Genomic DNA, 14,738 nt, shown 5'->3' with positions numbered 1-14,738 from the left:
TTGCAAAACCCGCAGAAAGCAGGGATGAACTTGCAAAGATTTTGTCAATCGCTGCATTTATTTTGATCCTGTTTAAAAAAATAACAAGGTATGCATATTATAGGAATGGCACTTAGACTTATATACCGCTTCACAGTGCTTTAGAGCAGGGCTTTTCAACCTTTTCAACCATTGTACCACTTTTAGGATATGGCAATATCTGAGTACCACCAGTTGCCTAGCAAGGGGTCAAAAACTTGATGACCCAAAAAAAAAAAAAAAAAAAAAAGGAAAAAAGTGATGAAGTACTGGTAGTCTTTGACTTACAACAGTTCGCTTAGTGACTGTTCGAAGTTAAAATGGCACTGAAAAAAATGCCGAGCAAGACACCTGCCTGCCCACCCGGCGGCGCTCTTCCTCCTGTCCGAGGTTTTCATTGTTGTGAGCATTTCTGTTGAGATTGGCAGCGGGGGTGGGGTGGGGGTGTTTGGTTTTTATTCCCCCGTCTGCTGGGTGGTTGCAGCAGGTTTTGGTCACTTCACATGACCCTGGGACACTGTGACCGTCATAAATATGAATCAGTTGCCAAGCATCTGGATGTAAGTCACAAGACCCTGGAGATGCTGCAACATTCCAGCTGATTGGCGCTTCTTCTGGGCTCAACAGAAGCGGTAGGATCAGCGCCGAGCTCCAGCTGGAGCCTGGCGCTGATCCTGGCACTTCCACTGAGCCCTGACAGCCCCGAAGAAGCGCTGATCCTGGCGCTTCCGCTGAGCCCTGACAGCCCTGCAGCTCCAGCCATCTCTCGCTCAGGCTTGTGCGGTGCTGCCACCGGTTCAGCTCATTCCCCTCCCCAGCTACCCTTTTTCTAGGATGGTCGCGTACCACCTGCCAGGTGCCAATGTACCACAGGTGGTACCCATACCACTGGTTGAAAAGCCTTGCTTTAGAGCCCTCTCAAAGCGGTTTACAGAGTCTGCCTATTGCCCCCAACGAGCTGGATCCTCATTTTGCCGACCTCGGAAGGAGGGAAAGCTGAGTCAACCTTGAGCTGGTCAGGATCGAACTCCTGCAGTGGACAGAATCAGGCTGCAATTCTGCATTCTAAGCACCACCACATCTTATCCAGAAGTTACTCTGATAAAACATCCTCAACTTATAGCCATTTATTTAGTGAGCATTTGAAGTTACAACGGCACTGGAAAAAAAAGTGACATGACCATTTTTCACACTTACGACCGTGGCAGCATCCCCATATGATCCAAATTCAGACACTTGGCAACTGGCATGTTATTTATGACAGTTGCACTCTCCTGCGGTCATGTGATCACCATTTGTCTCCTACACCGCTGCCTTCTGACAAGCAAAATCAATGGGGGAAGGCAAATTCCCTCAACGACCCCACGATTCACTTAATGACTGCAGTGATTTGCTTAACAACCGTGGCAGAAAAGGCACAACTCGCTTAGGAACTGTCTTGCTTAGCAATGGAAATTTTTGGCTCAATAGTCGTTGTAAATTGAGGACTATCTGTATTGACGTTTATGAGCTCAACGGTTGCATTTCCTAAATAGGCAGGCTTCTATAAAGGCTGCTCCCCATAAATCAGGGGTCTTCAAACTTGGCCCTTTTATGACTTGTGGACTTCAACTCCCAGAATTCCTCAGCCAGGTATGACTGGCTGAGGAATTCTGGGAGTTGAAGTCCACAAATCATAAAAGGGCCAAGTTTGAAGACCCCTGCCATAAATGTTCCTGATTTTATAGCTATCGGCAAACTTTGTGTTTTTCATACTCTGTATATAAATTATGATTATCTTAAACTATCTTCTCTTTAAGAGTGTAGCAGATTTGCAGTTCAGACAATCAAACAAGGAGTAAAGTAATGGGATCAGGATAAATATAATTAATGAAAACTTAGTGTAGCAGCGCAGATCCTTGCCATACGGAACAAGATGCATTCTCTACATCCCAAAGCAGGCAAAAATGGACAAATCTCTCACCTGTGCAAGAAGGGAACCCATAGAAGCCCGGGGCACATAGGCTGCACCTTTGACCGACATAATTTGAATGGCAGTTGCATTGACCAATGGAGTTGCAGTTGCCGTCCACCGAGCCCCGAAGGTCACATGAACAAGCTGCAACAGGAAGGCACATAAATACATGCTGGGAAGGAGAATTAAATAATAACAGCACCGAAGTTTTGTTTCGTGTCTCTAGAGTAAGCCATGCAATATAACAAAACTAAGGACAGCCATCTACTGATCTATGGAGCACATGGGATGGGATTAGACCAGGGGTCCCCAACCCCCGATCCGTGGACCAGTACCGGGCCACGGGATGCCAGCAACCGGTCCACACAAACAAGGAAAGCCCTATCCGCGGGATGCAGGCAGCACACAAAACCACGCACTCTCCGGTCCACAGAAAAACCTCTCTTCTTAAGGTTGGGGACCTCTGGTTTAGACAGATGTCCCAAAAATGATTTTCAGGAGGCAACTGGACTTTCTTGTTTTTCTTTGAAGACGTTTTGCTTCTCATCCAAGAAGCTTCTTCAGCTCTGACTGGATGGTGGGGAATGGAAGGATTTATATTCCTTGCAGGCAGCTGGTCATTTGCCTTCTTTTAGAGCAGACATGTCAAACACAAGGCCCGGGGGGCGGATGCGGCCTGCAAAGTGGTTTCATGTGGCCCGCGAAGCCATCCTGCAAACAGTGAGGGAACGGCCCCCGCCAATGTACAATTTTGTGGTGGCCATCTTGGCACTTGCCACGGTGGACCATGCCTTGGCACTTGCCCAGGTCCCACCCCCTTCTGCCAGAGACCCTCAGATCTGTCCCACTTCTGCCCAGGCCCCCCCTAGGTACCCTTGATGCGAATGATGTAGAACTGGCCACGCCCACCCAGTAGACCACACCCACCCAGTAGGCTGCACCCATTCTGGCCATACCCACCCGGCCCCCCAACGGCAACTGCAATGCTGATGTGGCCCTCAATGAAATTGAATTTGACACCCCTGTTTTAGAGAGTCACTGAGGCCACTTGCAGGTTTATTTGTGTCGTCAGGGTTATGTGAGTAGTGCAAATGGGTGTAGAGCCTTTTACTCAGGTGACCCTGGGGACACAGAAAACCTCCAAATGGCCTCAAACTCTCTAAAAGAATGCAAATGACCAGTTGGCTGCAAGGAATATAAATCCTTCCATCCTCCACCATCCAGTCAGAGCTGAAGAAGCTTCTTGGATGAGAAGCAAAATGTCTTCAAGAAAAACAAGAAAGTCCAGTTTCCTCCTGAAAAAGCAACTTTGGAACAACCATGACTTGGATGACTGGGAATCTCCAGGGACGTTTTGGACCAATCAATTTCTCTCGGCCCATCCCACTTCCCAAAGGGGTTGTCATGGGATACAACTGGGAAGTTTCCCTATAAGCAGGAGATGGGGATAATACAGTTAGCCACTCGACTTATGACCACTATTGAGCCCTTAAATTTCTGTCGCTAAGCAGGACAGCTGTTAAGTGATTTCTGTCTCATTTTACAACTTGTTAAGAGAATCACTGCAATTAAGTTGTAACATTTAAGTGAATCTGGTTTCCCTGTTGACTTTGCTTGTCAGAAGGTCGCAAAAGGTGATCACATGACCCCAGGACATGTGACCGTCATAAATATGAGTCAGTTGGCAAGTGTCCAAATTACAATTATGCAACCAGCAGGGTGCTGTGGCCATTTAAGTAATTTTTTTCAGCGCCGTTGTAACTTCAAATGGTCACTAAAGAAGTGGTCATAAATTGAGACTACCTGTAATGGATCCTTTCTATGAATCCTTTCTCACACTGATATACCTTGGCAGTGAGGGTAGGAATGGTATCCAAAACTGCACTGATCACAATGAAGTCCACCATATTCAGGTCTGCAGTAGCATTTTCCAGAAGCATCACAGCCTTCGGGCAAGGTCCCAATAGAACTGCAGCCACAAACTTTAACAGGAAAAAAAAGAGATTTTAGATTTAAAACCTCATGACCTTAATGAGAAACTTAACCCAGAAGCTCAGAGATGGTCAAAACGAGTCTGAAGGCTCACCGAATTAAGTAATTGGGATACTTGTCAAGAAAGAATCAACAAGACTACCAAAATAAGATTTTACACCCATCACCATATACCAGTGGTGGCGAACCTATAGCACGTGTGCCAGAGCCCTCTCTGTGGGCACATGCGCCGTCGCTCCAGCACCACCTCCCCCTGTGGCCCCCTCCTTACCAGCAGCCCCCCATAGAGGAGAGTCGCCCCCAGGCGTGGCCTGCAGAGAGCAGCGCAGCCAAGAACATGGCAGCCGTGCAGCAGGGACAAGACTCCACCCTCGTGCCCCATCATGCGCAGATGATGCTGCGGGGTGCGGGCGGAGGGCATGGTTACCATGGGGCTGCAGGGCTGCCTGGGTGATCTCCTGTGGCGGGCCGTGGAGGCGATGGGTGGCCCTGCGGGCAGGTGGGGGTGGGGCAGAGCGGGGGCGGGTCAGGGGGTGGGGTGGTTTTGGGGCACTCGGTCTCTAAAAGCTTTGCCATCACTGCCATATACTGCACTCAAAAATGTATATTATTTATTTGTTCATTTATGAAATTTATGGACCACCCATTTTACCTCAAGGTAACTACTGTGATGCGTGGCCTTCCTACAGAGGCTGCCTTGCACCACTGTGGAAGTGGGCGCCTTTCTCGTGATCCCTCAGAAGGACATGGTTTTGTAAAAAAATCAGGTGCCTCACTTAATGGCCACAGTGACTTAGGTCATAATTCTGGACTCAGCTGTGATCATAAGTCAAGGACTACCTGTTATTTGACTTCACTGTTTATTCCTGATTGGCGTAACACCTATGTGCCAACTGTCCATAGTTACTCTTCCATAACTGACAACTCACGTTGACAGAGCGGGTAGTTGAAATAGCCAGGAGCACATTGGTTGCATAAATAGCCTTGAAACCCAATTCGGCACAGACAGTGTCCAGTTTCATTGTCGCAGGTGCCTTCGTAGAATCCAGGGCCTGAGCACTGGCAAGCTGTGGGAGGGGAGATTAGACATTTAGGACCATAATGACAGACGTCAAGAGCCTCTACACAATAACAATGGCATTTATATACCGCTTCACAGTGCTTTACAACCCTCTCTAAGTGGTTTACAGAGTCAGCATATTGTCCCCAACAATCTGTGTCCTCATTTTACCGACCTCGGAAGGATGGAAGGCCGAGTAAACCTTGAGCTGGTCAGGATCGAACTGCTGGCAGTGGGCAGAGTCAGCTTGCAATACTGCATTCTAACCACTACGTCACCATGGCTCTTGTTATCCTGAAGTTACTCTGATAAAACAAGGACTTCCTTTATAACCCCGGAGAAAGGATATTGTCTAAAAATTTATTAAACATAGAACAGTGCATTTATTTTTCTATCAACGCCTAAAACTCTGCCCTGTCCTATATGGGTCCTAGCACTTCCTTCAACCATCCTTTAAAAACTAGTTTTCCAAGGGAAACATCTCACGAGCTTTACATCACTGGTCAGGCTTGGGTTTACTCACGTTGGCAATTTGGTCCGTAGTAGCCAGGCACACACTGATCACACTGTGTCCCTTGAAAGTTAGGCTTACACAAACACAACCCAGTTTGAGCATCTTTCCTGCAGGTGTTGCCTCTTGTTCCAGCAACGTTGCAGTCACAGTCTGGAAAATAGGTACAAAGGCAGAACCATCAGGCAGGGTTTGTATGAAGCCGAGAAGAATCCTGATCTCTAGTGTGAAACCCTGCTAGACATATCATAAAGAAACCATCACTTTAGTAGGTAGCATGAGAATTTCCAAAAAGAGAAAATGAAAGCAAAAGCTTACTTATTATCTGCCCAGCGGGAAGGACTTGTTCTCCAGTAGCATTGTAAGACACAACCGACACCGCTATATCAAGGAAAAGACAACACAAAGATTAATCCTACGTAATGGGAAAGTCATCTAGTAGCTAAACACTAGACCAGGGGTCTCCAACCTATGGGCCGTAGCCCAGTACCAAGCCACAAAAATGGCTGACCAGGGCATGCACACGTGGGCGCACATTCTCCCCCTCTTGCGCTAGCACCTCTGGCCCTGTTTGTGCATGCATGTGGGCACAAACGGGAACACTAATGTGGCGGGCTGTGCATGCCCCGTTTGTGCACGCACAAACAGGCTGCTAGTGTGGGGAAGGGTGTGTGTGGCCCATTTGCGCATGCGCGAACGGGCACTAGCCGCCACAGGGGGTGCGCAGCCATTCACGTATGCACATAGCGCCAGCGCATGCCACATGTGCGAACACAGCTAGTACTGTGCCAGTGGACATGACCCTGTTTGCGTGCGTGCACGTGAGCACACAGGCAGTAATTTGGAAGCTGCTCTCCTCTCCGGGCCACGAGCCTGGAAAGGTTGGAGAACTCTGCACTAGACTAAAATAAGTTCAATTCTCGGCAAATATAGGTTAGTCCTCAACTTACAATCCTTTATTTAGTGACTGAAGTTACAACGGCGCTGAAAAAAGTGACTTATGACCGGTTTTCACATCTACGACCATTGCAGCCTCCCTGAGATCACCTGATCCAAATCCGGATGCTCGGCAACTGGCTTAAATTTATGATGGTTGCGGCATCCCAAGTCACGTGATCCCCTTTTGTGGTCATAAGTCGAGATCCACCTGCAGGCCAACCTGGATTCCAAAATACCGCCTGCATTTTGAATTCCATCATTGATTTCCACTTCCATGAAATAGCTTAGCCTCGTATTGGCCCTCTTGAAGACTTCACAACTTCATAGCTCAGGGGTCCTCAACCTTGGCAACTTTAAGACTTGTGGACTTCAACTCCCAGAATTCTGGAAGTTGAAGTCCACAAGTCTTAAAGTTGCCAAGGTTGGAGACCCCTGTGGTAGCTGATCACAAAGATTCCAACACCTCAAGAGAGAGATAGACCCTCAAGAGTTATGGAACCAGTGCTTAGTTCCGAGACTCATACATACGGTAGCAATGGGGGAAGTCCACATAATTGTCTGCACAAGCATCACAATGTTCTCCTGAGTAGTTTGGCTTGCAGTAGCAGCGGCCAGTGAAATCTTCACAAGTGCCATCGGTAAAGTCTGAGTCACAGTTGCAGCCTAGAAGGAGAAATGATGGATGAGCAGGTCAGCATTTGTATTTATTTATTGGTGCCCCACCTTATAACCCCACCTTGAGTTATTTTACAAGTAACTCAAGGCTACACACATGACAAATACTCTTTCCTCCCCCTATTTTCCCTGCAAAAACAACCTTGTGAGGTGGGTTGGGCTAAGAGAGAGGGACTGGCCCAAAGTCACCCAGCTGGCTTTCATGCCTAAGGCGGGACTAGAACTCGGGCACCTGGCGAGTGGCCCAAAGGCAGCCTGCCAATTTTCATGCCTAAAGTGGGATTAGAACTCAGCCACCTGCCAATTGGCCCAAAGTCAGCCTGCCAATTTTCATGCCTAAGGCGGGACTATAACTCAGCCATCTGCCGATTGGGCCAAAGGCAGCCTGCCAATTTTCATATCTAAGGCGGAACTAGAACTCAGCCACTTGCCGATTGGCCCAAAGGCAGCCTGCCAATTTTCATGCCTAAGGCGGGACTAGAACTCAGGCACCTGGCGATTGGCCCAAAGGCAGCCTGCCAATTTTCATGCCTAAGGCGGGACTAGAACTCAGGCACCTGGCGATTGGCCCAAAGGCAGCCTGCCAATTTTCATGCCTAAGGCGGGACTAGAACTCAGGCACCTGGCGATTGGCCCAAAGGCAGCCTGCCAATTTTCATGCCTAAGGCGGGACTAGAACCTAGTCTCCTGATGACTGATCCAAAGTCACTCAGCCGGTTTTCATGGCTAAGGCAGAATTTGAACTCACATTCTCCCAATTTTTAACCTGGTGCGTTTACTACTAGGCCCAACTGGCTCTCTAGCATACTAGACCAGCGGTCCCCAACCTTTATGGCTTGGCGGCCCGTGGAGAGGAGAACAGGGTCGCATGAGTGGTGGGCTGGCACGCGTGCATGGACATGCTCAGCTCCACTCACGCAAGAGAAGCCTTTGGGGCGCTGTTTTGTACTCCCTCGGGCTTCTCCGCGCCAAAAGCGTTTGCAAAGGGACGACGGAAGGCCTGAAGCAGCGCACGATCGCTCCCCCGAAGCCTTTCGTCCGTTTGCAAAAGCTTTTGGCACAGAGAAGAGAAAGCTTTGGGGGCCATGTCTCGTACTCCTTCAGACTCACCGAGGCTGCATGATGCTCCGAAAGTGGATCGGATGTGCTACGCAGGCAGCCTCGGTGAGTCAGCGAAGCTGAGCACGGTGCTCTCGTCCCACTCAGCTTCTGCTCTCACCGCTTTTGAAGCAACAGGGGCTTGGCAGCCTGGCTGGGGGGGGGGAGAGAGGGAAACCGGTCTGTGTGAGCAGCGGGCCGGTGCACATGTGTGCGTACGCAGCTCCACTCCCAACAAGAGAGAAGACTTTGGGATGCCTCTCACGCGGGTGGAGCTGTGCACGCGCAGCGGCACACCTCTCCTGCGGCCCGGTTCCAAATAGGCCATGGCTCGGGAGTTGGGGTCCCCTGTATCAAACAGTATATTTTATATTCTATAATAAATTTACTAGCATAAGTCTCCTATAAAATATTCATTGGGGAAGTTAGCAGGAAGTTGCAATCCTCACTCAGGGCTCTTCAAACGTGGCCCTTTTATGACTTGTGGACTTCAATTCCCAGAATTCCTCAGCCAGGCATGCTGGCTGAGGAATTCTGGGAGTTGAAGTCCACAAGTCATAAAAGGGCCAGGTTTGAAGACCCCTGTCCTCACTTAATAACAGTAACCACGGACTGACAGACCTGCCGTTGTTAAGGGTTGAAGTTAAGGGTCGACATGCTTTACCACCACATCACTTAACAATGGTCTGGTCTCAGTTACTGTCATATAAGTGAGGACTTACTTTGTTCAAGGGCTGCCTCTCATATCTTATTTTGACATCCTCTCATATCTTATTTTGATGTCCCGTAAGAGTTTCCACCCTCTGGGATGAGAGGCTTTGAGGGATGTCCTTAGAACAGTGATGGCGAACCTTTTAGAGACTGAGTGCCCAAACTGCAACCCAAAACCCACTTATGCATCGTCGGGTGCCGGGTGGGTGTGGCCCATTGGGTGGGCGTGGCTGCGGTGGTAATGACAGACTGGGTGGGACTAAAAAGTTCAATCAATCAATCCCAACTTTGCAAGATCTTTTTTTTTCCTGAGAAGTTGAAATTGACTGATTGATTGAACCTTTTTTTTTTTTGCACACGGTGGCGGAGGCCTAAAGCGAAAAGGTTTTATAAAACCCAGCTGAAGGCCTAGAACTGGGGCGACGGCGCGCGTGCCCACAGAGAGGGCTCTGAGTGCCGCCTTTGGCACCCGTGCCATAGGTTCGCCACCACTGCCTTAGAAGGATAAATGTGTAGAGACCAGAGAGAAAATACTCACGGTAGCAAATATAAGGTGAATCTATGGAATGATCAGGGGATTTATAATATCCCGGACTGCACCTTTCACAGTTAACGCCCGTTGTATGATGCTGCAAAATAATTCATCTGTTAGCTGCCATTACTTTGAGGCATCATGAGTCAGACAGATACAATCAATCAACCAAACAAACTGCATTCAGTTATAGAGCAGTAGAGAAAAACATCAAGGTCACAATTAATTAGGATTTTAAAAAAAGGAAAAATATAATTCTCCTAAAATACAGGTAGCCTCGACTTAACAACAGTTCGTTTAGTGACCGTTCAAAATTACAACGGCACTGAAAAAATGGACTTAGGACCGTTTTTCACACTTACGATCATTGAGCACTTGGTCACCTGATCAAAATGTGGATGCTTGGCAACTGGCATGTGTTTATGACCGTTCCCGTGTCCCGGGGTCATGTGATCGCAGCTTCTGTGACCTTCTGACAAGCAAAGTCAGTGGGAAGCCAGATTCACTTAACAACCGTGTTACTGACTTAACAAGTGCGAGGATTCACTTAACAACCGTGGCAAGGAAAGTCGTAAAAATGGAGCGAAACTCACTTAACAAGTGTCTTGTTTTGCAACATAGAGGTTGGGCTCAATTGTGGTCGTAAGTCGAGGACTTACCAATCCTCTGGTTATATACTATGTACAAATGAAAGTCCCACCTGACAATCAACGCAGACACCTCCTCCTTCAAACTGATTGTAATGATTCTTGCTGGCCTTTTGATGGTCAATCTCTGGGTCATAATAGCAATCATAGGCATGGCCATTGCAGTTACAGGCTGAAATAATAGAAAAGGTGATTGAAAGCTGATACCACTCCTGATTAACACAGGGCCCTGTTTGCAGTAGCAGAATTGCTGATATGACAAAATTTGTTGCACCCAACTGGGTGGCTTGATAACTTTAAACTGATGCACATATTTGCTTATTACAAAATGCTGGTTAATCACTAACATTTTTTTAAAATAATATTTTATTAATTTTCCAATTTTACATTTAGGTACTTAAAAAGCAACGTGGTGACTGGGTTAATCAATTTTTTCTGAAGATTGAATGTAATTAAGATACATGTAAGCTAAAAATTTATTGATAAATGTAATAATGATAATAATAATAGTAGTAGTAGTAGTAGTAGTAAAGTTGGAAGGGACCTTGGAGGTCATCTAGTCCAACCCCCTGCTCAGGCAGGAAACCCTATACTATTTCAGACAAATGGCTGTCCAGTCTCTTCTTAAAAACCTCCAGTGTTGAAGCATTCACCGCTTCTGGAGGCAGGTTGTTCCACTGGTTAATTGTTCTAACTGTCAGGAAGTTTCTCCTTAGTTCTAGGTTGCTTCTCTCCTTGCTTAGTTTCCACCCGTTGCTTCTTGTCCTGCCTTCAGGCGCTTTGAAGAATAGCTTGACTCCCTCTTCTTTGGGGCAGCCCCTGAGATATTGGAACACTGCTATCATGTCCCCCCTCGTCCTTCTCTTCGTTAAACTAGACATACCCAATTCCAACAGCCATTCCTTATATGCTTTAGCCTCCAGTCCCCTAATCTGATGTTTTTATTGAGTTGATGTAATAAGAACTGGACTAGCTAGAATATGAAACAGTGACTGTTAAGAGAAAAAGAGAAGAAATATTTGATGTTGCAATTTGAGATTTGGACTAGAGATTTTGTTATCGAAATCACTAACATTTTTCTAGTAATACTACTACACACACAAAAAGTCTGAAGGCTAGGAATATGAAAACAATGCTTTGTTCACTGTTTTACTGAATTCAGAAACTCACATCTGTTTCAGACTACAAGAAAATTAATAAAATGATCCACAAGTTGTTTAAAACACTATAGGTAGTCCTCAACTTACAACCATTCATTTAGTGACCGTTCAGAGTTACAATGGCACTGAAAAAAATGGTTGTTTTGACTGTTTTTCACTCTTACGACCATTGCAGCATTCCGATGGTCACATGATCAAAATTCAAATGCTTGGCAACTGGCATGTATTTATGACAGTTGCACTGTGCCGGGGTCGTGAGATCATTTTTTGTGATCTTCTGACAAGCAAAGTCAATGAGGCGGCCAGATTCACTTAACGACCACATAATTAACAACTGCAGTGATTCACTTAACAACAGTGGCAAAAAAGGTTACACATTGGGCAAGACTCACTTAACAACTGCCTTACTTAGCAAAGGGAATTTTGGTCCTAGCTGTGGTCATAAGTTGAGAACTGCCTGTATTTCATTATACCTGTCCATAAACTATTGCCAATCAATTTTTCAATTTCCTTGTTGAGCATAATTTCCTTAACTTTTAGCATAATGAGTCATTTTTACAAATTTTTTACAAATTTTTAATTTTTTTCTAGCCTTTCTCATTTTAATTAAGCTAAGTTTGCTTTTAGCAAAGCTATTCCGCTTTCACAAATCCTGATGATTGCCCTTTTCTGTACTCTTTCTACCCTGTAAATTTTCCATCCCTATCTTTCTTCCTCAGTTATTTTCCTAATTAACCTTTTGTACTGAACTGGTCTTCTTCAACTGAACTCTTAATGCTCTCAATTCAAGGCACTGTGTAAATATTCCATCTTACTTTCTGTTACAAGATAGTAACAAAATAATGGAAAAGCATAGCTTGCAAAGTGAAGTTATGTTCAATCGTCTCTAAAATTCACTGTTTAATGTAGCATTATTGCGCAATAAATATCTAAATACGAAAGTAGACAATTCTAAATTCTCCAAGATATTTGTTTCTCAGTTCTCCAATTATTCAAGTTGATATATAAGATTGACTGAACTGTCCAGCCACAAGTGCCATCGATTCAGGCCCTGTTATGAATGAATGAATGAATGAATGAATGAATGAATGAATGAATATCCCACCTTGATTACTTTCTAGGACAGTGTTTCTCAACCTTGACCATTTTAAGGCATGTGGACTTCAACTCCCAGAATTCCACAGCCAGCATTGCTGGCTGTGGAATTCTGGGAGTTGAAGTCCACATGCCTTAAAATGGTCAAGGTTGAGAAACACTGTAATCTAGGAAAATATAAATAAAATATAATGGTGTGCATCATACATAGGAGGTTCTGCACCTTGAAACGGAAAGATCCCAACGTTATAATATTGTATTATAAAGTTTTAATCTTTTTGTTTCAATATGCACAACCTCCTATAAACGTATGATGCACAGCATTTGCTATTTAGTTTTTCATCCACATTGTTGAGGTCCTTGCACTTAGTCTTCTTTTCGGCCATCTTGAATAATTTAATAACATCTGCAAGCATCATCCGTACCTGGATCAAAGTAAAAGTAACATTTTCTTTCAACTGAACCCTGCACCAAGTGACTTCAAGTAGTTTTTTTTTTGGCAACAACACCAGTACTTTTCCACTGTCTTGCTCTGGGCTGTTTTGTCAGCTTCCCGTTCTCAGCTGCAACCCTGTGATTGTTCCGGTCTTTTCCATTTCCAGAACTACCAGGTGTGACCTTCCTTAGTTCTTTGAGTCCAGTCCAGGTCTAATTTCTCTAGGTCAAGCATCCTTGAAGAATGCCAGAAACGTCAACAGATGTAAAACAGCAGGAATCCCGTGAAGTGCTGCTTAATATTAAGGCCAAGAACCAATGCTGCTTGCCAACTTGGAAGGCGAAAAGGTTGATTTGAACATTTAAAATGTCTTAAAAGTTGACTTTTTCAGAGCCAGCTTGCTTCCAGATGCCGACTGGGTGGCAAAGGATTTCTTCTGAGTCAGCCCCAAGTGAAAAAGGATTCACTCAGAAACTGTGTTGATCGATGGCTCAGACATTAAAAAAAAGAAACCAAAATCTTTTTTTGGTTGTAAAATGGGATAAAACTCACTTAACAAATGTCTAACTTAACAACAGAAATTTTGGGCTCAAATGTGGCCTTAATTACATGTAATTAAACTAAGGAGACACAACTAGGCTCAGTGCAATTTCTCTGCAAATTCCCCTCCCAGGCCCCTCCAAATTAGCTCTTCTGCAGCTACATAATTATCTCCACTCTTCTCAGCCACGATCCTTCGTGAATCCATCCAATTGTAAACAAATTCACACATTGGCTGGGCAAGTTGGTTTTTCCTCTGGTTGGGAAAGAAGAGATTAAGATGCAAATGGGTGTCTCCAAGTTTGCTCTTGCTTACAAAGCCAATGGCACCAGTCTATCAACCCTTTGTGGTCAGCAGAGGCCATGGAGAACATCATATGCATTCGCTTCTGGTTTTGCAATGACCTATATGTCATGAACCTCAAATAAAGATAAGGTAGAGAAGCATGAAGGTAGGTGGAAGGTGTCAATTCTGTTTATTATAAAACTTACGTTCACATTCATTGGCGCTGTCGGTAGTAGCTGGTTTCCAAGGCAACTGGTTGAATCCTGGACAACAGTGATCACACGACCCACCACAGGTATTGTGTTGACAGGCGCACTGCAACCTGCAAATAAAAGGGCAGTGAATCCAATGCAAAAGTCTGTATGGATATATCATACCAATCGCTTTTACATGACCCTGAATTTTGGAGCACCAGCTGGCCTATGTTCTCCGTGGTCTATCATGGTCTACAGAATAATAGAATTGGAAGAGATTGTGGAGGTCTTCTAATCCAACTCCCTGCTCAAGCAGGAGACCCTATACCATTTCAGACAAGTGGCTGTCCAGTCTCTCCTTGAACACCTCCAGTGATGGAGTGCCCACAACTTCTGGAGGCAAGCCATTCCACTGATTAATTGTTCTCACTGTTGGGAATTTTCTCCTTAATTCTAGGTTGCTTCTCTCCTTGATTACTTTCATCCATTGCTTCTTGCCTGCCTTCAATTGCTTTGAAGAATAGGTTGACACCCCCCCTTCTTTGTGGCAGCCCCTCAAATATCGGAACACTGCTGTCATGTCACCCTTAGTCCTTCTGTTCATTAAAGTAGTTCTTCATATGTTTTAGCCTCCAGGCCTTACTCATAAAATGATTGATACTGTTTCTCCACGAGTGGAAAATACAGATCACACAGTGGTAAAGGATCTCAGAACGTACTTGTTTAATTAAGCCTTTAAAATTTATCACTCGTTTATCCGAATATAAAACAGAAAGAAAATGAAAATAATGGGAAACTTGGGGAGGAAACAGGGAAAAGAAGAAAGTGTGGGATAGAAGGGGGAGGGGAAGGAATGGTATTGACTTCCGACTCTTTTTAGCACAGTAGAA

At 45.4% G+C, this 14,738-nt stretch overlaps 1 protein-coding gene across 1 annotated transcript in view; it reads right to left on the bottom strand.

Annotated features, from left to right (window-relative positions):
* Positions 1-3,775: 3,775 nt before the first annotated feature.
* Positions 3,776-14,738, bottom strand: part of LOC107298950 (laminin subunit alpha-5) — a gene marked incomplete at both ends in the record, with an annotated part of 30,464 nt that continues 19,501 nt past the window's right edge. Inside the window, 7 exons of the mRNA XM_015828306.1 lie at positions 3,776-3,887; positions 4,894-5,031; positions 5,854-5,916; positions 7,003-7,137; positions 9,497-9,587; positions 10,191-10,309; positions 13,861-13,976. Of these exons, the coding sequence (XP_015683792.1) occupies positions 3,776-3,887; positions 4,894-5,031; positions 5,854-5,916; positions 7,003-7,137; positions 9,497-9,587; positions 10,191-10,309; positions 13,861-13,976 (774 nt within the window). The remainder of the gene's footprint in view (positions 3,888-4,893; positions 5,032-5,853; positions 5,917-7,002; positions 7,138-9,496; positions 9,588-10,190; positions 10,310-13,860; positions 13,977-14,738) is intronic.

The sequence above is a fragment of the Protobothrops mucrosquamatus genome, unplaced genomic scaffold, assembly GCF_001527695.2.
Source record: "Protobothrops mucrosquamatus isolate PMUCROS unplaced genomic scaffold, P.Mucros_1.0 scaffold4391, whole genome shotgun sequence".
Taxonomy (NCBI): domain Eukaryota; kingdom Metazoa; phylum Chordata; class Lepidosauria; order Squamata; family Viperidae; genus Protobothrops; species Protobothrops mucrosquamatus.
The sequence above is the reverse complement of the archived record's forward strand: the minus strand, read 5'-3'. Positions and strand labels throughout refer to the sequence as shown.